A 28000-nucleotide genomic window follows, 5' to 3' on the forward strand; every position below is an offset into this window, starting at 1 on the left:
CTACACCGGCTGAGTGTATGTTAGCTGTTTTGCAGACCTAAAATAAAAAAGCAAATCTAACTCATCATCTTAGCCGTACCGTTCCCAATATTTCTGATTATAATACTACACCTCACAGAGCTGAAAGTTGTGCGTCTACAACATGTAAGCCTTTTCTTAATTAACTGATCAGATCAGTACTGGCAATTAGCGAAGATCTTCCTGCGATAATAGTGATACAGAAGGATAAACACTCACAATCTTCAAGGACGTGTTTTGCTTTAAGCATTTAATTTTAAGAGTCCATAAAAAATGAACATTTCTCAGATGTTTTCCACTCACAGTCATCATGAGAACAAGCTGTCAAGGATGCATCTTTTACAAAAACACCCACATGTTGTTGAATCCACTAAATACAAAGAGTCCTACAAAAAACCACAACACTTTGAGAGGGGTTAATAAGGACTTTTGGCTTTGACGTGGAAGCAGAGGTAAAGAGTGGATGGAGTTGTTGAGTTTTCATGTGGGAGTGAGCAAGAAACGTCAGTCCCTCCGTAATAAAGCTCACTCTTCTCTTTCATTCTCATTTTACTCTCTCGCCTTGTCTCTGCTGAACGAAGGATTGGCTGAATAGTTTTGACCTTCGCTTATTCTCACACGCTGCACAGTATTAGCCCAGTAATTTTCATGCTTCTTATAAACAAGGCTCGATACTGTAATTCTACTTCCACTTGAACCCTTTCAAACACAAAATCACTCCCCCAAAAAACACGCTGCAAACAGTGGAAAAGTTCAAGAGAGTAATTTAAGTTCTCTGTACATCCACGCGATAAATACAGCAACAGCTACTAAAATGTATCTCGAACAGAAGAAGACAAAACGTTGAAGTGAGGTCTGCAGCTGATAAACAGAGAGAGATGTGGTGCAACGGTGGGGCTGCTGGGCCCCTGATACAAAGCGAGGATGAACTAATGCCACATGTGATTGATGGATGGCACTTCTGCCGACCGCTATGTGTGTGTGTGTGTGTAAGCGTTTAAAAGAAGGCACCAAATCCACTGAACCACGGGAAGTGTCGAGGAGCTCTTTTCTTTTTGGATTCTGCCTCCTTTAGCCACAGTTTCTTCCTCTTGTTGTCTGTGTGTCCTTCAAATTAAAAGAAAACGGGGAAAAATCATTAGAATCATCATATTTATTCTCACTTTCACTTTTTAGCTTATTTAAACGTTATGAGTTGTAAATAATAGTTTTATTAATGTGAATAAATCACTTGCAGGACTCTTAAAAGTGGATTAGCTTGGTCACAGTGTGCCTGTCATATAAATTTCCCGAGACATAACAGCTCGGGAGCACAGTGAGCCACCGTTCTTGTGGTGATTCAAGCAAAATGTGCAGAAAAACTTCAACTGCATCAGATTTGGGAAGAGACTGTAAAGAGTTCACGTCACTACACTACACTACACCCCTCCTGCTGATTGTTGATGATGCTTTTATAAGAGTTTTAAATGAATGTGTCTTTATTGGATAGAAGCAGTAGAGATACTGAGGATTTTCTAAGACAGCCAGGTTAGTGAGATGGCTGGACTTAGTTTTCGATCATGATCAGTGTGTGCCTGTGTCCTTCATGAGTTACGAGGCTTTTTTGAGCTCATAGCTTCAGTACTCTTAGAAAATGACTCACTGAGTAGTCCAATTACTGTGGAGAAATACACTAAGCAACACATTCATAATGAATCACAATCACTGGGCATGAAGCGTCACAGCTTGCTTATACAGGTTTGTTGTCTTACTTCTGAACTGCCTTAATTGCATTAACTGCATAGAGTCAAACAGTCCTCTGAGATTTTGGGTCATATCGACACAAAGATGCTTCATTGGATTCAGATCTGGTGGCTGTGGAGGCCATTTGAGTACAATGAACTCCTTTTAATGATGTGTTTAATGATGTGCGGTCATACAGGGATGGACATGGTCTGCAACAACACTAAGATAGGCTGTGGATTTAAATTAATTGCTAAAAAAAATATATCCCATAAAGCATTATACCAACGCCTCCAGCCTGAACTTTCAAAACAAGGCAGGATAAATCAGTGTTTCCATGTTGGTCACGTGGCACCAAGTGTGGTCTTCTGCTGCTGTAGCCTATCTGCTTATCAGAGATGCTCCTCTGCAGACAACTAAGGTATTAAGGTGCTTTCCTTACTGCTTGAAGCAGTCTGGCCATTCTCAGCTAACTAAATACTGCTCACTAGGCAGAGGTGGTTGTGTGGGAAAATCTCAGTATATAAGCTGTTACTGAAATAACGTTCAAAGTTACTTAAATCACCTTTCTTCCCCATTTTAATGCTCAGTTTGAACTTTATCAGCATTTGACTGTTTACATAAATGCAGTGAGCTACTGCTACGTCATTGGCTTGAAAAGGTTTAGCTAACAAAGTTTCCCGGTGAAAGTAGATTAAAGTTTTTGTCTCCCTTGTATCCTTGGACAACAGTATCATGTCACACTTCTTACTCTTTGAATTCAGGTATTTTCAGTCCCACTGCCACAAGTGTAAAAAATAAAAACTAAAGAAACCTGACAGGTAGCCACACAATGTGCCTTTACAAACAATTGTGAAAGAATGGGTTGTTGTAATGAGCTTGTTAAATTCAAGCATAATACTGTGAGTCAGTTTGTTAAATCTCTTCCCACCTAGATATTCGATAATCACGTGGCAATATTGTAAAGTGGAAGCATTTAGGAACCACACCCACAAAGCAGCAGATCACATAAAGTTACAGAGTGGGGTCTCTGAGTCCTGAGGAGGATGGTGTGTAAAAGTCAGCAATGCTCTGTGGAATCTTTAACATCAGCACAAAAACGGTGTGCAGGGAGCTTCATGAGCGAGTAGCTCCTCTAGGTGTAATGCATAAGTGGAAATTAAGAGAAATCTTGGATGGGCCTATCAGCATTTTTCTCCTGGTTTTTGTTCAAATTAAAGCTGTTAATGACTTGGCAACTAAAAGCTGTCTTTGTAAAGGATTGATCACCTATCATTAAATATATCAGAGGCTGCCTGTAGCAGTATGAAGGGTTCCTACTCGCAGTTAAAACTCTGAGCTTTAGTTTGCAGCAGCACTTAAAACCACTCCTCTCTCTGAGGACCCGTATTTAAGTAGTTTGTGTCATTATCTCAGGGAGAGAATTAGGGCCTTTGTTTGTGTCGCAGCAGGAACTATGTACAGTGAAATTAAAAGTCCCCTCCTTAACTAACAAAGCCGCTATTATAAAGCATTCAGCGGCTGCGTGTTGCAGATAATTGCTCAGCTTTTGTGCATGACTTCCTGACCCCATGAAGGAAAACAGAGGGTGGACTCTGACCCCTGGTCGTTACTGCGAGCTAGAACAGAGCTGCCTAATGAACATCTCTGTCCTCTCTGTTTACATCTGCCAATCAAACACGCCACTCTTCGTCATCCTCCTTTGTGTGGCCATCAAACACAAAAGCAGACAATTAGCTGCGCTTATTAAGACTCTGCTCTTTAAAGGGGGTGGGCCTATGTGTGCTGGTAATTAATCAGCCCTACACGGGCGGGTGGGCGGACCTCTCGTTTGTCCCGGGCTCTCCCCCTCTTCCTCTGGTGGGTTCTGGGCAGAGTTCCTCAGGTGACGCTGGTGCAAGCCCAGGCCAGGAAGCGTGTTCTGTCTGCGGCGGCGAATGTCCTCCATGGGGTCCTCAGCTGAGACGTCTGTGGGTGTGAGCAGAGCAGAATGGCAATGAATCACACCTAAGCTCCTCGCTGTCTGGATGGTTTGCCCGAGATGTTTAAATCAACATTAAACCCACCCCACCCAACCCCACCCCCCACGTAGCCTCTGAGAATTCCAGCCTTCTGACACGAGATGTGAAGTGAGCTGAAAGGAAAACATATTACCTTCTCATGCTCTTGGCAGTGTGAATACAATCAGGCAGCGAGAGAGAGGGGTGGGAAAAAAAAACTAGATACACACATCTATTACACCAAGTTCAGTCCAAAAGGTATATTGATATAACCAACAAGAAACAAGAAAGATGAGATAAAACGAGAGGTTCAAAGAGTCCCCAAGGCTACACGGACCCCTTTTTCTTTCACACCCCAACCATATATTTCATTCATATTTCATCTGCCCGACTTTATTGTGATTAGTCATGTAAATAAAATGAGATTTGGTTATTCTTTTCTCTAGGTAATTTACATTTATATTGAATTAGTGGCAGGCAGGGTATAGGAGAAGGGAGGGAGGGTGGGTTGGAAGGGGGGGACTTATTATGCTGGGAGATTACAGGCAGATCTCATCGCTATTGTGTTGTGTAATTAAGGCAGTGGAGAGGAGAAGAAAGGAGGCCAGATGCTCGCCGTGCTGAACCCAGTCCCATTTAGAGGAGGGTCTGCAGCAGCACCCCACCCCCCAAAAAATACAAAATAAAAATAGAAAATCCCCTGCACAGCGTGTAACAGTCCAGCATTAAACTCATCAGAAGTCATCAGAGGCCCGTCAGCTTCGTTTGAGCCACCATCTACTGTACCTGCGCGAGCATAAACATAATCTTTCTAAAGGTGTCCTCCATGTTTTCTCTTCGCTTTAGGTCGATGGGATTTTTAGAAGGAGATCTTCAGATGCTTTCAGGTGGTGCTCAAGGGGGTTTAGAGGCAATCAAACACGACTGCTTGAGCTCAGGCCTTAACAGAGACAAAAAACCTTTGCTGGATTTCTATTCCCTCTGAATAGGGACCTTATTACTGCGGGTCATCCATTCTGACCCAAGCCCAATTTCTTTTTTGTCACAAATGCTTTAAGGTTAAAACTGGCTGAATGTAGTTATTTTCTCTAAACTTTAGGCGCCCGTTTTAACCCCAGACTTGAATTTCTTCACTCTAGAGTTTACAAATCAGCTTTTTTTTTTTTTTTTTTAAAAACTGAACACACACACACACACAAAGATGTAAACGAGCTGACCCCCACATGGAGGCACCTGCTCCCAGCAGACCACCAGACAACAGGACAATTGGTGGCTTTATTCTCAAGGCTGCAGTTTGAAGGGAGGGGGTGTGCGGGCGGGGGGACTAATCCCAACCTGCATTTGTCTCATGATCCTATCAGGTGAGGTTAGACGGCTGGATTAAGCTAAAATGCATGCGACTTCAAGGGTGCGTGCTTCGTCCCAGCCTCCTTTACTCCTGGGGATCAATATTTGCATCCATTAGAGGTCCAGTGATAAGATTCCTTCTGCTATCAAGTTCCATAATCCATCAGCAGTTAATTAATTTCAACAACAACAATATCAAAAAGCAGTGATGATAATGAGATTTTTTTGTGTGTGTGTTCATAAAGGCAGCCTTTTATTTTCTGGATCAAGGACTTCATTTGAGTGAACACAGTTGAGTTCCTGGATGCTTTCATTTGCAGCTATTGTCTTGAGAGTGCCTGTCATTTGTCTGCAGGCTGAACAATGGTGTGTGTGTGTGTGTGTGTGTGTGTGTGTGTGTGTGTGTGTGTGTGTGTGTGTGTGTGTGTGTGTGTGTGTGTGTGTGTGTGTGTGTGTGTGTGTGTGTGTGTGTGTGTATATAAAGCCTGCTTGAAGCACACCGTCTAGACTGAAATGCAGGGGCACAGGCGTAAACGCCCAGGTTAATACGCAAACGCACACAGACACAAAATCCATGTGTGACTGACAAAGGCAGCCTTACTTGCAGCAGGCTGGAGCTTTAGTTGTCAACTGTGGAAGCTTAAAATAAATCACTGTTCAGAAGGACGTTAACCCTACATGACAACTACAACCACAGACCAGATTATTTTCAACAGTCCACCTTCCCCAGGTTCGAGACATCTGGTGGCGCGCTGATGCGACTCTGCTGCAGAGCACAGGGAGATACAGTCTTGTAGAGACACAGCCAAAGGGAAACTGGCAGCTTATCTTTGCCATCGTTCATAAAGTGACCAATGGTTTCAGGTTTCATGCTAAGCTGTCAAGCGGGCGAGGCGGAGAGAGGGGGGGGGATTAAAACAGGATGCTGCTTTCAGCCAACAGGAAGCCATCTCTCATGACATGGGACAGGAAATCACAGTAACGTGTCATACTGGAATAGATGGATGGAGAGAAAGAGAGCTGCAGGACCTTGGTCTTCACACCTTAATCACTACAATGGCCTGTTACAGAAATAAAGGGCCTTTATTTTTACTGCAAAACTGTTTTGATATTCAAATTATGAACACCGATGGACTTCTTCTGTGTTTTATTTGAATTTAATCTAAAAGACACATATGTCACTTGTTGCTCCATTTATTTCAATAAGGCTCCAGATGTTGTGAGCTTTTGCTCTCAGAGAAATCATGACGTCCTGCTGTCTATTGCTCACAAACAGCGTCACCTAGTGGCCACCTTCACATTGAAACGTGCGGTTTAAAAAAAGCAACAATTAATCTTCTTTAATAGGAAACATCATGAAGCTAATTTAATTTATATTCTTTATTTAATGCGGCATTTTCACCAAATTCTACACATTGAGGCCCATTTTTTAATTTAAATAAAATAAGCAGCAAGGTAATTTATTGTATCTTTTATTGTTGAAATTTTAATGTTTGTCGGGAAAAGGTCTCTCTTGTAAATGAGACATTGCGTCTCAATGGGACAACAAGTATAAATAAAGGTTAAATAAAAAAAATATTACCAACACAAGTAGATAATTAATTTTTCAATTTTTTTTTTTTATCATTCAAGGCGTCAAAATGTGTTTAATCCAAGCATATATTATAGATGAACACATTTTAGACTTGCACCAGGTAAACTTTTTGCTAACGAACAAGAATAAATGAGACTAAAAAAAAAAAGCCAACAAACAAAAATAGGCTTTTTATAGCGGAACCTGATTAAGATTTACCTCATTTTTAGCTTTTCACGCTATCACAATAATCCTCTGATAACCGTCTGTGCATGTATTGATATACCATCAATACAGATGGCTGATAGATCATTCGGCATACTTTATTACTTTAAATAGTGCCAATATAAAAAGAAAAAGTCACTAAAGCAGCGGCAAAATTATACTTCCTGTTTAGAGCGCCGGTGTTCTGGGAACTGTAGTTAATCTAATAAATTACACAACCCGAGTGTCCAGGAGGGGGAGCTATAGTACCACAGAAAATCCCTGCTCAGGTAACACCTTTTTTAGTCGCTTCCGCTCTTCTTTTAAAGGGCTTAATCGCTTAAATATATATATATTAGACCACCACAGGACATCGAGATCACATCAATGTGATCAAATGTGGTGTCCAAATTTTCGTTGCTTCTTGGTGCAGTTTAATAATCCTCATTTACATTAGCAACAACAATCCCTAATGTATGCAGCACATTTACACATACAGAGATATGAGTGGGAAAACGAGAAAGAGAGCATACAGGGCTGCAATGTCACCTAGCAACAGGACTGCGCACGCGCATCTGAAATCAGCGGTTTGCGGAGGGGGGGTGAAAGCGTCAAATAGGATGGTAGGTGGTCTTCACAGCACTGAAACAGAAACGCAGGCACCAAATGGTGTGTTTCTGCATCAACGTTTCAGTTTTAAAGCCTCACCCTGCCCTTTGCTTCTTCTTTGCTTTCCCACTCCTGATTGCTCTTTTGCAAAAATATGCAGCGGGGCTTGTGTAAATAAACTAGCCCCGAGCACATTCCTTAACACACACATACTCTGTGCACAGTGACCTCAAAACAAACTGCAGTCATACACATAACCCAGTTTAACTGAGTCTATCATGGCAAATGTTTGTGCAAGCGCGCACACACACACCTACCTTTAATGCCTCCGAACACAACATGTTTGTGTGCTTGTAATCAAGGACTTTCTCTGCTATTATCTGACACAGCTTTTACCAAACTGATCAGCCCAGTTACTTCTACCTTGGATCAGATCAGGGCCACTATCAGCACTTTTACAATAGCGCATTAAACTGCTATAAAGGGTGAGGCAGAGGTGGAAATGAAATAGAAGGGAGGCTGTTGCTTCAATTTCACCTAAAAGTAAAGCTTACCTATGAGAGGGGGGAAAAAAACCAAAAATAAAAATAAATAATCAGGGTGTGTTATCTTTGCTGTTTTCCTCATGATCTCTTGGAAAAATGATTAGGAGCATTATTTTAGTGAAAAGCAAACAGTGCATTGTGTAGTGACCTGCACTGAAACTGAGGCATTAGTGGGTTACAAAATGAAGCACAAGGTGAGCTCTGACTGAGAGTGAGTGTGCGAAAGAAGCAGCCGCTGTGGTTTCTTTTATTGCGGTTGTGTGAAGCAGCTTTTAAACAGTGAACGGGCGCAAGCAGAAGACTCACACATCCAGGAAGAGTGAGGCAATAAAGAAAGTCACTCAAGCAAAGAAAAAGCATCACACAGACACCAGGGTGATTGCAGCAGCACTTCCCTTCACGTTGCACAAAGTTTATTATCTAAATCTGAACTTTTTATTTTGCTGTTCTTTGTACAAAGACCCTGTGCGTCTGGTAACAGTGCTGGGAATCGGCGATCATGCACAAACAAACCAAAAACACACTGTGTGTCCTTTCCCCCCAAAATACACAAAAATGCAAAAGTGAGAAAAATGCACATTGTTACAATTAATTTATTAATGATCTGTTCATATTATTACACACGCGTGAACATGGTAATAGCAAACAGGTTAGCAAGGTGAAGTCCAAGTTAAAGACATTAGGGTGAGGTGGTTAAGCTTTCCTCATTCACTTGTTAAACTGGTCAAATGTAAAGAGCAAAAATGACATGCATAAGTCAAATGTACAGCATCTTGTGTTACCTTTCCCCCCCCTCCAACAACAAAGACAATATACACCCCGAAAGGAAAAAAAAACTATTTATATTTATATATACGTATAGTACGTACCAAGCTCTGTCGCAGAAGTTAAAGTAAAATTCAATTTACTGTAGAAAACAAAAACAATTCCCAGCAAGCTGGTCCCACAAAAATAATGGAATAAATACAAATATACAAATACTGTGGAAATGTCTCTTGCCTCCCCTCACAGCTAAACTAAAATGAGAAAATTGTTCTTTGGGAAATGAGATGCAGGAGGACACAGAGAGGAGAGACCGACTGCCGGAGATTTCCAGATGACAAAACTATGTTGAGGCGAGATAATTACTTGTTATCCAGTCTTAGGAGCTGCTCCTTACCATTAACAGTTAGAGATTTTAACTGACCATCCTCTACCACTTCAACCCGCTCCTGGCCGTTCTCAACGATCCTGTCAAACGTAAAAATAAAATAAAATAAATCCATAAATAAAAAGACAAAATACACTTTGGAAATCAAGAAGACGGGATAATGCCAGAAGTCTTATAAAGATTGCAGAGTTGAACATTTGGGTACCGTTTTGTGGTAATCCTTCTGCCGTTGACGAATTTGGTGGAGGTTGATACAGATTTAAAGTTACCCATTCCTCCTCCTCCTCCTCCTCCTCCCCCGCCGCCAAATGATGATGAAGAGAAGGAGGTGAATCCTCCCCCACCCATGTCTCCAAATGAGCTAAAACCTAACAGAAGACAAACATTAGAGAAGAGAACTAAAATAGGGAAATTCTTCCTCTTTTGTTCAATAATCCTCTCTATGTACTCACCTGAATCAAATCCCCCAAAGCTACCTCCAAATGCTGGAAAGCCCCCAAAACCAAAGAGCGATCCACCCATCCTTGGCCCCCTCTGGTGACTGCGACTGCCTCCAAAGAAATCATTAAAGGGATCATCAGCTGTGAATGAAATCAGAGTAATTTGTGAGTAACACAGAACATCTTTCAGGAGCAGGGACAAAACTCCACGTTTAATCTGACATGTTATCACTTTCACCTTGTTATGGTATACATGCTCGCTTAAATGGACACATCACTGCCAAACTGTCTGCTGTCACCCAGTCACCAGTATCACGAGCAGGAGACTTTACTCTAGGAGAGCTGGACGGGTCCGTAGAAGGTCCTTAACCCATCAGCAGGACTATTACTGCTCCTTTGTGAAAGGAGGAGCAGGATAAGCACGGCCAGAGCAAAACGACCTCCAGCAGGCCACCAGCGTGAATGTCTCAGACCAAACGGAAACAGACTTCATGGGGCCGGCCTCAAGGGCCAACATTTTCTAGCGGGGCCTGTTCTCACTTCTCCCACAGTGGAGCCAGACTGGCATGTACCACAAAATACCAGAATTGGCAGCTACACCATATTAACCCCGATTCTTTTGTCCCCGTGACAGAACAGAGAAAACCGACTCAGAGTGTTAAAACATTTTTATTTCTTTTTAATTCAATCATCTTCCGGAAGAGAGAGACCCCTGCACAGCTCAAACGCCAGTTGCAAGAGCTCTAACATTTTTAGCTCAACATGTGTCTTATATGGTGTTATTTCTGTACTTCAGACGTCACACACAGTTTCATTACAAGCGAAACGCCTTTTATTCAGTTCCTTTATTCTGTCTTATTTATTAATATGCCTGTGCACTAAAACTTCTTGTTTTTTTAGTCTGGCTGAGCACTTTTGTGTTTTGTAAGAAACACAACATAATTCCTAATTTATCCCATTAAGTTTACTTCAATTCAATCCAATTTTATTTATATAGCGCCAAATCACAACAAAAGTTGCCTCAAGGCACTTAATAGATACAGAGAAAAACCCAACAATCATATGACCCCCTTTGAGCAAGCACTTTGGCAACAGTGGGAAGGAAAAACTCCGTTTTAACAGGAAGAAACCTCCGGCAGAACCAGGCTCAGGGAGGGGCGGCCATCTGCTGCGACCAGTTGGGGTGAGATAACAGAGACTTTGAAGAGAGATGCCCTTATGCCCTCTGCTTTTCACAGATGAGAGCAAGTTACCCTGAGCACATGTGACAGATGTGCAAGGGTCTGAAGATGACGTGGACAATGTTATGATGACCGCATCATCATCATTCAGCATGACCGGTTTGATGGTAGGTCAGTGATAATGTGGGGATACATATCCATGGTGGACGGTACCCTGACTGCCATCAGGTATTGGGAGAATTTTGGACCCAGTGTTAGTACAGTGGGTCCTGGGTTCCTCGTGGTACATAATGCCCGGCCTCATGTGGGTAGAATATATTCAGGCTGTTCCAGGAGGATGAAGGAATCAACAGTACTGAGTGCCCCCCATGCTGGCCTGACCTAAATCCAACATAACATCTCTGAGACATCATGTTTCAGTCCATCTGATGCTACCAGGGTTCATCTCAAACTGCCCAAGGGTTCAGTGATTACCTGGTCCAGGTCTGGGAGGAGAAACCCCAGGGCAGACACATGGAGGCTATATAAATGACCATTTCTCAGTTGCTGCAATGAAATTTTAGCTAAACAGACTAGCCTGCAGCATCATTTCTTTCACTTTGATTTTTGGTGTGTTTTTTTAATTCAGTCCTCTGTAGGCTGATAATTTCAGACATTCAGCATGTTTTTATTCCCAACTGAGATCTGATGCATTTTCTAGGTGTTCCTTTAATTTGTTGGCTTTTGGTTTGTTTGTTTTTTGAGTATCATTATGCAAAAAATATCATCTTATTCTGAGGAGGTCAGGTGAGAGGCACTTGCTCACAAGAGGATAAAGTCAGGAATATCTTTAGCTTTGCTCTCCTTCCAGCAGTCTCAAACTAAGTGTGGTTCTTTGGAGCTGGACAGGAAGTACAGTTTTTTCCCTCGAGTACAGCCAGCCAGTTGCCAGCTCCTAAAATATTTAAGTACCTGATACAAATTTTTAAAACAAATTAAGGCTGTGGTGAATATCAGAGCATCCGTTTGCAATTTCTGGAACAATCTTATCCCTAAACTGTAAAAGTGCCGACCACTAATTCTCCTCCTAAAGCCCTGTGGACGCCCTACTAATTGTGCTCTGCCAATCTGGGTCAGCCCAGCAGGATAAGGCTGGATCACTGGCACCATTTGCTGAAAGAAGACTCCTCCTTCAACCTTGAATGTACTGAGGCAGTGGCAAGAAAGCTTTGCTTGTTCCCTCTGACTGAAAGCCTAAAATAAGAGTATCTGCTGACTGCTATTGCAACCACATTACTGTCCATTTACCTTAAAGACCTTAGAGGAGACAGCTGAGCTCCTGCAAAGAGGTCAGAATGACAGCAGGCTTCGCTGAGAGAAAGTGAGGAACGGGAGTGCTGAGGAAGGCCGTTTAAACACTCGGACTGTGATTTAATTATTGTTACAGTGGTGCACATACAGATAGCTGGAAGAAAAGCTGAGTCATTCTTAAGTAGAAGGAACACGCTCTCGTGCTCATGTACTCTGGCAGAACTTAAAAAGAGATGTCAAGCGCAGACTGGAGATTAAACAGCCAAGAATGTGCCACGCCTGTGTAACACCTCACAGAGCATGAAGAAAGTGAAAGGGCAGTATCACAGTGTACAAAAGCAGGCGGGGATTTAACAAGGCGGTCTGAATATATGAAAACAGTTTAGAAAACTGAATTATATAAGCTGTGTTTTAAAAGCAGCTGTCCCGAAGTATAAAACAGTCATCTGCTCCTCGTCCACGTCTTCACATTTTCATCTGAGAATAAGAGTGTGCCGTTCTTGGCAGGCAGCTCGGCCCTCAGCACTGTGCGATTCTGTTTTTGTCTCCAAACACACCCCGCCCGCAGTCTGCTGGACGCTCCGCGGTAGCCGAGTGATCCACCGGACCAGCTGCTGGACAGTCAGGACTCCAGGCTTGATGGGCTTTTAAAACATATGTCAATCTTCCTCTGATTTGCCATGTTAATAGAAACACACCAACACGGAGATTAAATAAACTTAAGACAGATGACTTTAAAACCTTCTCCGGGTGCATACCAATCAAGCAAAATAAGGTTTAAACTCTAGTTTAACTGCAGATAAACTTCACTCTTCTGCATGCAGACTCCATGGTTTGCCATTTTTGCTCTCACTGTTTACCGAAGAGCGCAAACAGCAACAGCTGTGCTTACCCGTGTTCAGAAGGACACAAGTTTACATAATGAAACATGACGACTCCCTTCTAGCTCCAGTTCTGTGGTTCTTATTTAAGCGTCATATTTAATGATTTTTAATATTTAAATTTTTCCTGTCAAGTCCAAAATGCACAGCCGTGCTCGAGTGTTCGAATTATAACGTGTTTTACATGCGCTCTGACACACAGCGCGCACACAGACACACACTTGCCGTTATTACATCTGCTTTTGTTTTAATACGGAAGCTATTTTTGAAAGCATTCCAGTTGAGTGATGCAGACTCTCAAATCCATCGTCTGCCTGCGTCTGAGCTCCATATTTAGAGGCACACAGGGTGAACTACACATGCCTTCCAATCGCAGACAACCTGGTAGAGCAACTAAACGTGTTTTACTAGATCACACTGAACGCAAATATCGGCATCTTCAAAGGATGAACTGGATGGCACCTCAAGACACGGTGACTTCAATCAGTTAAGATCAACTAGCTCTTCGCTCCTTACTCTTTGTTACAAGGCTCATTATAGTTTTATCTCTCATTTAACTCATCTAAACTTGTGCAAAGGAAAATGAAGAATGGAACAATCCTGTCTATAAGTGTGGGTGTATATTTGTTTGAATTTATCATAAAGATTATGTGAACAAAGGCTCACAAAATGAACGATCTAAATCCTAATTAATTAACTAACCGAGGAAATGTAATGAGGTTGAAGCCAACATCCAGCGGGGATACTCAGCGTTTTCTTTCATGCGACATTTAGTGAGGTGAAGTGAAGAGTGCTTAGTGCATTGGAAATGCACATTACAGTCCTGTGGGGGATTAGCAACAGGCTTTCCTGAAGGCTTCCTGGGTCTAACGCTCAATCTACACAGCAGGAGCTGTGTGCTAATAGGCAAACTAATTAGGAAATAGAAAAATCTATGTTTAACATACAGATAACTGGGGCCTGGTGGATGCTCTGTGTCTCTGAGCATTTTTAGGTCATCCGTGAATATTCTGGACTAGATAAAAATATGAGTTTAATAATAGCCAAAGCACATCCCCTCAGTCCCTCTTTCAGTTCTGAAAACAACATCCCATCAGTGCCTCTGAAGTGCACGCACAGAAATGGCTTACCGAATAAATCTGTAAATGGATCTCTGCCGCCGAAGAATTCCCTGAAAACGTCATCGGGGTTGCGGAATGTGAAGCTGCTGCCGAAGTGGTCATAATGGCCTCCTATTAAACATTGAAAAGAAACAAGGCTTATAAATGGCACCACACTTCAACAAAGATAACACTGCAAACACAGCTATCATTACAAGCTGTCAAAGCACCAATGCAAATACCAAATGTCCAGCTGTTTCCACCTGATGCATGTTGGCATTTCATACATAAAGTAACTGATAAACTTATGAATATGGAAACCTTAACGGATATCTCCTTACCTCCTCCTCCTCCACCACCTGAGAGGCCTTCTTTGCCATATCGGTCATAAACATTCCTCTTGCTTTCTGCAATAGAAAGAGAAGGACTTTACATGAGATGAGAAACAACTCGGAGCAACTGAAGGTGAAGCGCCCTCCTTCCTGCATTATAAACCTCTGTTAGGATCGCGAAAGACTCCAGATTTAACACATGATGGCCTCAAGCTAACAGCCTCTTTTAATTTTCACTGAATAAGACTACCAAGTAATTCCAAGAAAATGACTAGAGACAGTAGTGTGCTATTTCAAACTACAGCTGTCCACTGAATTTTTATTTTAAATTACAATTTTAGCTTCCAATTGTTAAAGCAAGTTAAACGAGATGAATAATACTCTCACGTTTGACCCTCCGTAAAAGTCCAGATTCACTACCAGCAGTATGCAGTAAATTTAATTCAGCAGACATTTTTTAATTATAATTAAACCAGATAAACTAAACAGTGTTAAAGAAAATCCAGTCAAAAGCATTTATGATCTTAATACTGACCACAATAACTAATTGAGTGGCTCGGTTTCACACCAAGCTTTTATTAATTTATTATTTATGTATTAATAATTCAAAGACTTGTTCCAACTAATTTAATCAGTAAAGGGGATTTGACAAATCTTGCTTTGTGAAGTCATATAAAAAATAAATAAATAAATAAAATAAAAAAATCAGTGTTAATACATACTATAGACTAGGGATGGACCGATCCAATATACAGTATCGGTCGGACCATACAATGGATAGACTCAAGTTTTACTTTGCAAAACGCAGTGGTGCTGACTAAAGAGTTTCATGGTTTTTGGGGAAAAAAAAAAAAACCCTATGAAACCCCCCCCATACTTGTGTTAACCCCTTATTGCCTAGTGTATCATATTTGATACATAGTTTTGGGGGTTTTTTGCCAGTTTTTGGGACTTAAACATCATCAGTGTGAATTTCTCCCCCTGACAAACCTAAATAAAATTGCATAATTTAAGCAATAAAAAAACAAAAAAAAAAAAAACAACAACACAACAACAACAACAACAAGCAAATATGATACAAATTAAATGTCATATATGGAAATTTAAACACGATTAATTTTTTAAACAATTACAAAAAATTAAACAAATTAAATTTAAATAAACACTATTTTCAAAAAATGTGAATTTTCTGGCAAGTATTTCCTGATTCAGGCTTTAAATGGTTAAGTTTTGTATAGAAATTTCACAAAATTCAGTCTCAGATTAAATGTGACAGAAACAGATTACACTGACATCCATCTTGATGAAAGATGAGCATCATGATGCCGTGTTTGTATTTATTTGCATTGCTTTCCATTCTGGATGTCTAACATATGTTAAGTTATACATTCTACAAGCTGCTTTTTTAAAAGTTGTTGAATATAAACATTATTTTGTGCTCATATTGCACTTCTTTTTTTCAGAATCAAAGAGTTTTCAAAATCTGCATAAAATTGCATTTTGAATTACTTTTTAAATATAACTTTAAGTACTTAAGTTTAAAGTTATTCAAAAAGTTAAAATAAAAAGATCAGTATTGCTGAACTGCAAAATATTTTGGGTGCAGTGTATTTTTTTTCTTCACACAGGTATAATAGAAAAGCTTCAGTGTTTTGTTTTTTTAAAACTTGAGTATGAACAAAATTCATTTAAAAACAGTTTTATTGATTATAAAATAGACTATATTGGAATCATATCAGTATCGTCAGATATCTAAATTTATGATATCGGTCATTAAAAAAGTGTTATCGTGCCATCTCTACTATAGAATAAATTGATAGTTTCAAGTAAGAAAGAAAGTAAAAACTAAACCCATCATCCCAGTTTACATTCCAGTTATCCCATCCTGATAGTGGTGCTACAACTTCTTAAAAATCCCAGCTACCCCTGCATCTTTTGATCCAGTGTCTGCTATGAAACTGAAAAATGATGCTTACATTTAAATTAGAGGGGCAACTCACTACTTTCCTATGTCTTAAAATGTCAGATTTCTGGGCTCTAAATCAATGGCTGAAAAAACAGCAAAAACAATCTAACTTCACATCTGGAAACGCTAAAGCACATCACTGTTTTCTATCAGTTTTACCTGACAGAAAACAGTGATAACCAAAAAATAATCTAAATAACTTACAGCTGTTATAGCTCCCCAATGTGAGGCACAGAATAATTGTGTTTTTTTAGTATTGGTTTCCAAAAATGTGTCACGTTGATGGCAACAACACTTTTTGAACATGTCTCTACCCTCGTATTTATACAACAGGAGCAAAATGTCACTGTTTCTTAATAGCACAAGCTTCACATCTGAGACAGTAATGGCTTCAATACAGCTCATTTCAAACAGTGCACTTGAGATACACCAGCTTCTTGTTCTGAAGTCTCACCGTCTGAGAGAACTTCATACGCCTCTGACAGCTCTTTGAATCTTTTCTCTGCCTCATCCTTGTTCTCAGGGTTCTTGTCTGGATGCCATTTCAGGGCCAATTTTCTGTAACTGAAATACAAACACCATAAAGTCAAAACACACACAGAGTCAAGAACGAGTCGTCATGTCTTGATATAGGGGTGGAAATCGTTTGCGCATGTATGACAGAGATAACATGCCCCCCTCCCCCAATCAGAAACATATTCACACGACTGCAGCAGACACACGCTGCGTGTCCTTCTCGCCACCCAAGCAGAAATAACAAAGACAGCCTGACACTGCATTGACAATCAGCGCGGGCCTCGCACAGCGGCTTACGCTGCATCAGCGGTTTGTTTTTAAGCTCAGCAGCAGCAGCACACACACACAAAGATGTTCGAACAAGACAAGGGACTGAAAGTCAGCAAGGCTTTACACAATCCAGGGATTCAATCCATTACAGACCTATAGCCAGCAGTCTTTGTTGTAATCTGTGACATTATCTTGCTGACTAAAGCCTGGTCACAGTTCAGTTGGACGCGATGCATGCAGCACTGTTGGTAATTGTGCAACATACCTCTACATCTTTGACATCTTTGTAGCCAGAAGTTCACGGGGAAAATCCACAGCAGAAATTTTCTTTACTTACTAACCTTCATATTGTATTATACTTTGACTTTTATCCAGTAAGTTCTTTTTTAGTTGTGCTTCATTTGCACTTCTTTAACCTCGCTTAGATGTGTTTTGTCATATTTTATCGAGTGATTTTATTTTATTAAAAGCCATTTTGCTACAAGTTGCATCTAATGTTTTGGCTGCTGTGACACAGTCATGTCCCAACTTTTGGGCTGAATAAAGTGAACTTTATCTTATTACAAAACACTGAGCTTTGTATTAACATAAGAGCTTCTGACTATAATTTAATACCCACTAAATTTAATAAACAGACACGATAAATGAGTCTCCAAGCATCGCAGCAGCTTTCTGAGGTTGTATTTTAGGCCAAATGCAGACATGCTAATAACCATTACCTTAAACAGATAGTGTTTAGGTTTAGTAAAGTTAGTGTGCCAATAATTTCTAATTAGTAATAAACTTTAAAAAAGACGTAGATCTATCATCACGATATTGGATAAATATCAACTTCATGATAATATAATGATCATTAATGAAAACTGCAGTTTCGCCTGGTTTTCCCACAAAGAGAGCTTGGCTCATCTAGTTTGTACAGACTGATCTAGAGTTAAAAAACGTGATACATCATCTTTCTGTAACATATTTTTGGCAAATGGCTATTCTTGGCTAGGATGATCCATACTGCTCAATAGTTTCCTCCTCTCTTACTTGTTTTCACCGCATTACCCAAAATAACTTAATGGAGCTCCTGGAGCACATGCCTGATTTGAAGCAGGCTTATTTCTGTCCTCAGCATTAGCATTGCCTCTCCTCTTCACATGTCCAAACAAACTGCTGTTATTGAGAAACCACCGAGGAAGTATAATTAACTGGAACGAGCCTGATCAGTGGGTGAGCAGTGGTGGGTGATTGAAGGTGGAAGGTATTTGACAAGAGCACGGTTACAGGAAGAAGAGTGGAACATTTCTGCAGAGCACTTTCTCATTTCTCCCTCTCCCTGTGTCAGTTTATACAGCGACAGAGGGATATAATTAACCTATTACGCCCTACAAGTGGCCGACATTTAACGTCAACACTGGCAGAAAACGGAGCACAAAACACTCGAGGGGGACTTACGCTTTCTTGATGTCTTCTTGCGTCGCATTTTTCTCGACTCCTAGTATATGGTAGTAGTCCTCCATGGTTCTGTCTGTCTGTGGGTGCTGTTTTACTTGAGGGTCTTGTGCGAGTGGCCTCTGTGGAAACAGTAATGTTCTGTTAAGACATGTTACAAGATAAAGCCCAAGACTCTGCAACAGCCATGTGTGACGAGTAAGATACAGCCCTTCCAGTCCAGAGGGGTATGCTTGTAAAGGGGAGGGAGGGGGCTGCTGGCATTAAAAAGGGTGGAAATACCCAACAATATTGCACTGCACTGAAATAGCAATACCAGGGACAGAGAAGGTAAGCTAATCCAACCCAAGCAAAATTGCATAATAACCGGGGGATCATCCTTCACCCTGAAGCTAAAAGAGAGAAAGTATGAAACATGTTTTTCTTTTGAATTTTGGAGCCAGCTATAAAGACCATGAATCACTTTTTTCCCCTTCTTTTTAAATCATGATCTAAGGTTAGAGTTATGAAAAACAAGACACAACTGGTCTGGTTAAAAGTATCAGAAGACATTCAAGTCCTCCAAGTTTAGCACCACATTTACAATTTTTGTTTTGTAGCTTTACAAACCTGCATCAAGCAGAGAGATATAAAACTTCTGTGACCTAGATCTTAGTGAAATATTCACCGTAAAAAGCAGTAGACATTGGACTGTGTGGATATGAAACAAGTCTGCAGAATTAAAAATAAGTCAATGGAGAGAAATAATAAAGGATAAAAGAAGAGGACTAATAAAGTGGTCATCCATCCTCCAATTAAGAGTTCAACAATTGTTCACTGACATGCTTCAAACTGAAAGCTACAAAGGTAATGCGCTGCATTTTATTGCTTGAGAACTTGTTTATTGCCATTTCCAATACACAATAAACAAATATTGCGTAACCTGGCTTACCACTCTTACAGCTAATAAATAACTTTTCAAGTTTAGCTAGGTCACTTCAGCTAGGGCTGGGTGATACAAGGAAAATCTCATATCATGATATTTTATAGCTATATCGTGATACACGATATATATCATGATATGTTGAAAAATTGCACTGGTATACTCATTCCAAATTTTCTACTTTGAATACAAAAAATCTGAATGAATTTAGTTTTATTTTAACCATTTTTAACCATCAGTTGCACAGAGAAGTTTTTCACAAATGACAATACTGTGACAGTAAGTCTCTTTCTGTGATCAACACTAAACCTTAAACAAACGAAAGATCATAGCGACAAGTAATAATTCACTAGACAAAATAAAACAAATGAAATTACAGCATATAACATATAAAAACTGTGAAATAAAAAAAAATGTGATGAACTCAAATTATAAATCAAAAGTCTAGACAGTGACTATAAAAAAGTCTGACCAAGAACAGTCACAGGTATCAGAGCTGGTTTATTTAACGTTTTCTTTGGTGTGTGCTGAAATGCTGCCATGTGTTTAAAACATTCTTAATTTTTCAGTAGATAAGTTTACAGTTGGTGGAATAAATTTGTGGTACTGCTACCTTTTGCGGCAATAGTTTTACTGCATGTTATGCAAATTACTGCATTTTTGCTCAACATTCTCCTTGTGAAATCCAAACGTTGGGACGGGGAGATTAATGATGCATTTGCACCGTGTGGGAGGGGAGGAAAAAAAAAAAAAAAAAAAAAAAATTGAATTACATGCAGACAGCTTAACATTGCCATGGTAATTTATACTGTTGTACGTGGGAAAACTTGCGATACATCGAGTATATTCGATATAGTTTCAGCTAAACCTAAAACGTATTAGCAAAAAATAAATACATACTTTTCATTGAGTTTATTGTGGGTGTGTTTATGAATGCACTGTTAACCCTACCCCCTAAAACAAGATGAAACAGGCAACTATGGTTAAATTAACTATTATCTGAAGTAATCGAATACCTTTTCCAAGGCTAAGAAATACATCAAACTAACTTCTACATTCACTGTGTAGCACTTCCTCAATGCATGACAACAGCAGGGAACTATTACCAATGGACTCCAGCTCTTTGATTCACAGCAGCTCTTTTATATCATATGTATACATAGTCTCTACTAGAAGCCTGTTCTTTACACGTGCTAGTCAAGTTGTGAACAAACAGCTGTAGCGTTTAGTTCATTTCTTTAGATTAACTTCAGTGTCTTCATTAATGCCTAGACATAAATATAACGACTCAAAGTGTAAATCAACTTGATTTCGAGCCATGTGTCATATTTTGGAAACCTATGACCAAACAAAAGTTACTTTTTAAGATGCATATATGCAAGAGCGGCCACACGTTTCAAATGAATACTATATTATAAAACCCGCCTCTTCCACTACACCCCGATACTCATTTTTCAGAAACTGACTTTGAAAAGAAGCTATAAACTCAGTACTGATGTTCAAACTAGATCTATAAATATAAGCTAACTGTGAGAACAGGTCCTTATTTTGGATCCAGGGTGATGAAATTACCAAATTTCCCTCTGAAACTCTTATTTTACTTAAAGGTGAGAAACATTTCAGCTTCTCTTGTATGGTTGCATTCAGGTCTTTATTTTATAGGACAAAAAGGCTGTTGCACTACTACTACCACATATTTATCCTTAATGTGTTTGTAAGGAAAACAGGCCAAAATCCTACTTTTCATTGAGGGATGCATTAGCTGTTGTACTGAAAGATATAAAAACAAACCAGTGAGGACTACTGGAGTCCACTGTGTTCTATTTGTTAGCTATTTATAACCTGTGGCCTTTGCAGATAGATTGTGTTTGTGTCTGTTATGTGGGGGGTTGGGGGTGTTTGGCACAAAGTAGTGCCAACGAGTGTCTCCTGGTGGGGACATCGGCACAGGCACTAAACTCTCCTTCATGTATCCAAGTAAGGCAGCAATTCCAAATCTCCCTCTGATACTTTATCATACAACCTCCATCTAACTTGACACTAATTTAGCCCGCAATCTAAATATAAAAAAGGATGACCTTCTGAGTTTTGTAAAAAAAACAAACCAGTGTCCTGACTCATATCTACTTTTATCTCCCTCACTTGAGCCATAACTGACCTGCTCACCCATCACCAGCGCCCTCGCGGCAGTTGGGATTTAGTGGACACAAGCGACTTCTAGAGATGCGCTTTGCAGTACTGCGCAGAGCATTAAAAGTGCATTCATGCTTGCATGTGCCCTTTGCTTGCATTACACAGCTAATGTAAATGAACTTGATTCCTCTTATGCCTCAGAGTAAGCACATGTGGGTCCAGTCAATCCCATAATGCATCAATTAAGCAAAGGTGATGGCTGTAAATGTAAACAGCAGACTACCAGGATTTTTTTTTTCTATTTTCCTAAAATAAGCTATTGTAAAAGTGCACTACAAAAGCAACTTTTTCTGAAAAACAAAGATTTATGCAGTTTTTATCTTTTTGTTAAAACTGAGTATTAAACAAACAAACAAACCCCAAAGAGACATGCTGTGCAATGTAATTAAATATAATGGACACAATCTCACAACTGATGAATCCCATGGCATATACAAGAAGCTAACCTTCTCCACAATAGCCATACACTGCAGTAATTTGGTTCCTGCACCATTCAAAAATCAAACCTAATCATTTTAAAGACCTTAAAATATGAATTACAGCTAACTAGTGTTGAAATCATAGACAAGGCATAATAATTAGTTCATTCAACTGGTAAAAATCCCTACGGCAGACAGTAATTGATGCCACAAAGTGAATGTCTTTGGAATTTGACCACTGGTCCAACAAAGTTAACACTATTTGGGGTGTACACCAGGTTGCTGACAGCTTGGCAGCTCCCATGACTTTAAATGAGTCACGGCACTGGCAAATTTTCCATTTTCATTTCTTATCAAAACCACAAGGCAAGGCTCTCAAACCCACCACCTACCCTGTGACACGTGTACTGATGAGGGTCAGGAGTCTAATTTTTGGACAAAGGGTGACAAAAATAAGCAATCAATAATGACCTGACCTCTCGGTGCACCTCTCTTATGTAAGATCAACCCAACAGGAATCAACACAACACTTTGGAGGAAACACATGCAGGCAAGCTGAGCAGCAAGAGATTACAACAACATCGGTTTAAGTTTTCTCAGCTGTGCCATACTGGTGTGCCAACTGAGATCGCCCTTGAAGGAGCAATATTATGTAACTGTCGATGAACGAGACTCTTTACTGAAGAGCCGCAGAGTATTCATCGTTGTTTGCATTTATACTTTACGATACTGCCAGTACGAGCGAAACTGAGCTAGTTAAAAGCTGCTTTTACCCCTTACCAGTGGTTGAAACAAAGTAAACAAATTCAATTTCATTGTTTCTTTATAAAATGACAAATTAAGTATCTTAATCTAAATTTATAAGTGGACCAACTACAGTTGCTGTACTCTGCATCCCTGTAATCCTCAGTGTATTATTATATTTGCACAACAGTCCACTTTCTGGTTCTTTAAATGGTGTGCTTTGAGACATGTCCAGGTATGCTGTGGGACTTTGTGGTACATTATACAGCTACACAAGTGTTAGAAATCCTCAGCTTATTCTGTGTGTCAGTACTCTGCATGCAGTCCTTTCCCCAGGAAAATAAAATCCTTAAAAGGAAGGAAACCCCTGTTTGTTCATAGAGTTACTGGGTTGTGGGAACAATGACATTACAACTTGTTAGAGGTCCTTATCAACTGTGAGAAAGTCAGTCGATCAGGAAGAAAAAATATATATATAGTAAGATGACATATTCTTTCATAACTTACAATTTCTCATTGCAAAGTAAGTGCAGGTTTGATTAGATTAAGGTAGATAATGTGAAGAAGCAGCAGGAGAAGAAGAAAAAGTAGTATCAGCAGAAGAAGTTGCTTTCCAAACCTAAAAGAAGAGTGGATGACAAACAGGGAAAAATTCAACAAAGATGGACATTGCAGATTTTTTTTGTTGAATTTGGTGGAACTGTGATCCGAATTATATGTAAGGAGAAACTATTTTTTCCCCCTATTCGAACACTGGAGTGGTCCTCCAAAGCAGTGATTACAAAGTAGCAGGAGTAAAACAAGCAACGCTATTTTATTTGGACTGTCAGATTTTTTGTGCCATTTGAGACATTATCATTTATTGAATGTGGTCTATTCTTGGTCGTAGTGTATGACTGAGCTATAATCATTCAGGTAAATTCCATTACAGAGCATAAATCATTGCCCGAGTCCAAGTTTCAAGAGCATGTTTCTACAAGTTTTCACTAACATTCAAACACATTAGACTGAAGAGTTAAACATAACGTGAAAACACTTTATATGCAGTACATTAAGAGCACTCAAGGTGTACATGTTATGACTTACTGTTTTATTTGGTTTTTGTCATAGTCATTTACAGATATTTATATATTTATAAGTAAATATTGGGTGAATAAGACTAGCTGTTACTGAGGTTTGTATTGAAGCCTGTGAAGATGGAGATGCTCAGTAGTCATCAGGCATATATGAACTGTTCAATTTAGTTCTATTTAGCCTACTGAAGGTTAGATGTCCACTCTGACTGAATAATTTGGGATGAAATGTACAAATATCCTTTTTAAAAAGCACGTATGATCAGAATCCCTTTCATTAGAACGTGAAAACCCAGTTTAAGACCATCATTTTTGAGCATTTCTAGCTCAAAAATGATGACCATCACATACGATCAGTGTTGAAGAAACAGCATATTTATTATACGATTCAGTCTAGTATCAGCAGCTGCCGAGGGTACAGACAGAAGTCTCGTAAATGTTTTTACGACTTCTGTTTCCACAACCCCCCAAGTTATTTCACCACAGACCAGCCCAAGGGTTTATCTGCTGATTGAAATCTCACATTAGACTTCAGCATTATGGTTTGCGTCTGTGGAAGTCGGGTTATAAAAGCCGTTGTGTTTTTAGGGCAACTATGTAATCAGAAAAAGGCATCTGAAGTATTTCTGTCAGCGTCCAAGAGCACTCAAACACCACTAAAAATGTGATATTAACAAGACAAGAGCACTGGATAAAACAGGCTCTAGGCAGCTGAGTCCAGGACATAACACAAATTACATCTGACAGAACAGAGAATCAGATGACAGCTAAACACAACAGCTAGCCTGTGTCTTACCTGAAACTATTCATGGCAATGACAAAAGCATTTGTTTTTAAGCAGTACAGGAGCGTTGTTCTCCTCACTTACTATCATTGGAAACACGTTTACCACAGAAGACCTCATTTACAGTAAACACTGAGTGTCGTCTTGCTGGACAAAGAAACCCAAATTTCAGCAAATGGGATAATTTTGCTGATCCAGCCTTTTTTTTTTCTTTTTTCTTTTTAATAAATAAACCCATCAGCTCATTTAAAATAAAATAAAAAAACCAAACACCTCAACATCTGCTGTACCTCTTGGTCCTATGTGGCACTTTGCAGACGATTTTCTATATATTATAGCTGCATGATCTTGATCAGAGGGCAGTGGCAAAAAAAGAAATAAATGTGGAACAACCGGTAGTGCTGGCTACTCCCACTGCTGGGTTTATGCTATTGTTGGTATTTAGCTTTTCCTCTTCCACAGAAATAACAAACAAGACGTCTTTGAAGTGAAGAAAAGTGAAACCAGGTGTCAAAGCCTTTGTTTGCTGCTTAAACATTCTTTTCATCCCATCTCCTCATCACAATGACCATCGCTCATGCTCTTTGCTATTCAAGCAACCTTTTCCAGTAATCAGCACTCTACTTGTGGACTGCATGTCTCTTCACCTATGAAACCTAAAACAAACACAGCAACAGGAATTCTGCTTTAGGAGGAAATGACCAATGTTCATTTCATATTCAACAAAGGCTCAATAGTGTTGTTTAACATAGCTTGACAGCTTGATGTCGTTGTAATGGTTCTATAGTTACTATAGTAATTTGCTGGAATCAGTCAGCAACAAAAATCAAAGTCAAAGGTGGCGAGCTACATGCTGTAAAGCATACTGAAAGGAGTGGTATAGAGACTTACTGTATGTCAACAAATAAAACACAAAGCAATGAGAACGTTTGCTTTGATAAGATAACATGAGGGACTTCAAACTGAAACTGCAAGCCATCAAATTGTCAAACTCAGAACAATACAGAACGACAAACCAACAGTGCGTCACTCAACGAAAACCTCATAAGAGGCTTGGTTCATCAGAAGACCGTCAATGGGTAATACGCCCTGATGTGGCAATACCGCAACAAAAATGAAGCCGCCACCTGTTTGAACTGGACTTATTGTACCAATTTGGTCTACTAGTTAACCAAAGGAGGAAGCTGATCCTCACTTAATAAAGATGACTGGAAATGAAACTGAATTCCTGTAAAACATCTTAATGACTGATCCCTGGCCTGATCCCCCCTTATAGAGGAGACCAGGCCTTTCCTGTAGCTTCCCCTAAAGTCAGGTACAGACCCCTTCAAATTAGGAGTTTTCCAACACTCAACATCTTCAAAACCCATCTAAAAACTCATTTTTATACCCTGGCATTTAAACCAGACTGAGTATTGGCATTTGATTTGCATCCATCCGTTTTTCTGTAATGTGTTGGGGGTTTTTAATTGTTTTTTTGTTTTGTTTTTTTAAAAACACCAGGTATTTGTGTCTCCTCCTGAGATCAAATAAGCGAACTTCCCTTGTTCGGTGGACTTGAATAACTTTGGAACCACCAAGAAATGAAATACAAATCAATTCGCACCAGCCAAATTTCACAATAAGTGTATCACTGGTTATATTGTTATATACCTTCTTAAGCAGGAGCATCAATTTCAGTTTATGGGTCCACATGCAGCCCAGAGTTATATGAAATGGACTGGACCAGTAACTAACAGCTTTTTCAAAATACTGAAATAACACAGCATTTAAATGGGAAAACTGGAACAGTTAATGACTTTGCTATATCTTCCACACAAAACCATCCAGTGGGCCAAACTAGACCCTTTGGGGAGGACTGACTCCTCTGTCTTTAAGTCACATTGCTCCTTTTAAAATAATTAATTATTTAATATTAGGCCCTTACTAAAATAAGACAAAACCTGGCTTTGAAAGACCCTCATATGGCAACAGTCAGTGGTTATTTTAGTAACTGCTTAATAAGAACTTGTTTTCAGATGTACTGTGCTGACAATCCAATTATCAGTTTATAACTCTTCATAAACTTAGGAGGGAGGGGGGGAATAAAAATAAAACCCGTTTTATTTGAATAAAACATGTTGGCCTGGTGTTCTTTCAAGAATGGAAAAAGAGGTCACCCAACAACATTAAAACTTGATTAGCAGCAGTAAATAGCAGAAATAGGCTGAACTTAGTCAGTGGCCACTTCCCCCCCCCCGTTCTGTAACCAATAGTAACCAAAAACGTGCTAAACAACCTATAGTCTCCCCCCCCCCCCACACACACAGAAAACGTGTTTATTTTCTCTCCAGAACACTTTCTGGAAGCTAACTAATGTCAACAGACCAATCTGAGATATCCCAGCTGGAGCCCTAACTTGTGAACCTCTCCCTCCGCATCTGTTTAACAGAAACTTCTAGAAAAGTCTTAAAGCGGAATGGGAAGTTTTAGCCGTCTAAATTTCCAAAACAAATCCACTAATATAAATATATGTATATATTTAAAAAACAAAACAAAAAAACAAAACAAGACAGCAGTGATATTACACAAAAGCAGAAATCTCTCTATGGTAGTCTTAACTTTAATATCCGACTGTAGACTATGCTGGCTAACGTTAGCGTTAGACTGGCATTTATAGCATCACTGGTACCAAATACAAGTTTATCATGCAGTCATACACCCCTGAATTTACTAAATAGTTTGTATAGACGGACTGGGGTTTTTTTGTTTTGTTTTTTAATTGTTTTTTTTTATTTTAGCCTGAGCTAACTCAAATTTTACGGCAGCGAGCAGGCAAAAAGGCAAGAGATCCACTCGTTATTCTCACACGCTAGCTTAACTATGGGGTAGTATCCTGGAAAACAGCCTCTCGGACACAAACGAAAACTACATTTCTGTATAAAAATAATCTTAATATATCCTAAATGATTCCAACATTAGCAGGGGACATACTGGGTGACTCCACCAAAGCATCCCCACATGTACTAGATGTACTCGATGCGGCAACACACGACAAACGCTTTTCGCCGCTCTTTCTTTCTTTCCTTCTTTCTTTCAGCAAACTGAAGCCAAGCGGCCCTCTCACCTAGTTCATCTCGAGCCTACCTGAAAGAAGGAAATATCCGCCACAATAGCCACCTGATTGTAGCTGTTCCTCCTGTTTTCCTTGCCTGAGTACGGAAACTGTAACTGCAGCAGCAGCTGGTAGTGGCTTTCTTGGTAGCTGGTTGAGTGGCCGCTGATATGGCCTAGCCCACAATGCT

The 28000-nt window shown here is 39.8% G+C and overlaps 1 protein-coding gene across 3 annotated transcripts; it reads right to left on the reverse strand.

Annotated features, from left to right (window-relative positions):
- Nucleotides 1-245: 245 nt before the first annotated feature.
- dnajb6b (DnaJ heat shock protein family (Hsp40) member B6b) lies at nt 246-27990 on the reverse strand. Of its 3 annotated transcripts, XM_080864741.1 has the most exons (10): nt 27843-27990; nt 18585-18703; nt 16813-16922; nt 14402-14467; nt 14091-14192; nt 9621-9749; nt 9374-9536; nt 9178-9248; nt 3565-3708; nt 250-1125 (listed from the first exon to the last, which is right to left on the reverse strand). In XM_080864741.1, exons 2-10 carry the CDS (start codon nt 18647-18649, stop codon nt 1016-1018), a joined length of 960 nt encoding a protein of 319 aa, XP_080720867.1. In that variant the 5' UTR covers nt 18650-18703; nt 27843-27990; the 3' UTR covers nt 250-1015. The 3 variants fall into 3 exon arrangements, with proteins under 3 accessions (XP_080720865.1, XP_080720866.1, XP_080720867.1); XM_080864739.1 differs by having other exon boundaries at nt 246-1125; nt 9374-9749; nt 27876-27986; XM_080864740.1 differs by having other exon boundaries at nt 247-1125; nt 9374-9749.
- Nucleotides 27991-28000: the final 10 nt, after the last annotated feature.

Source organism: Rhamphochromis sp. 'chilingali', assembly GCF_963969265.1.
Source record: "Rhamphochromis sp. 'chilingali' genome assembly, chromosome: 18".
In the NCBI taxonomy this organism is placed as follows: Eukaryota; Metazoa; Chordata; class Actinopteri; order Cichliformes; family Cichlidae; genus Rhamphochromis; species Rhamphochromis sp. 'chilingali'.

Bases quoted from the DNA above. Each gene is read 5' to 3' on its own strand.
- dnajb6b (XM_080864739.1), bottom strand. From the start codon at position 18,649: ATGGAGGACTACTACCATATACTAGGAGTCGAGAAAAATGCGACGCAA. The intron at 14,468-16,812 runs GTGAGACTTCAG...TTTCTATTGCAG, and splicing joins GTATGAAGTTCTCTCAGACG to AAAGCAAGAGGAATGTTTAT. The intron at 3,709-9,177 runs GTAAGGAGCAGC...TCACACCCACAG, and splicing joins AAAATCTCTAACTGTTAATG to ACGTCTCAGCTGAGGACCCC.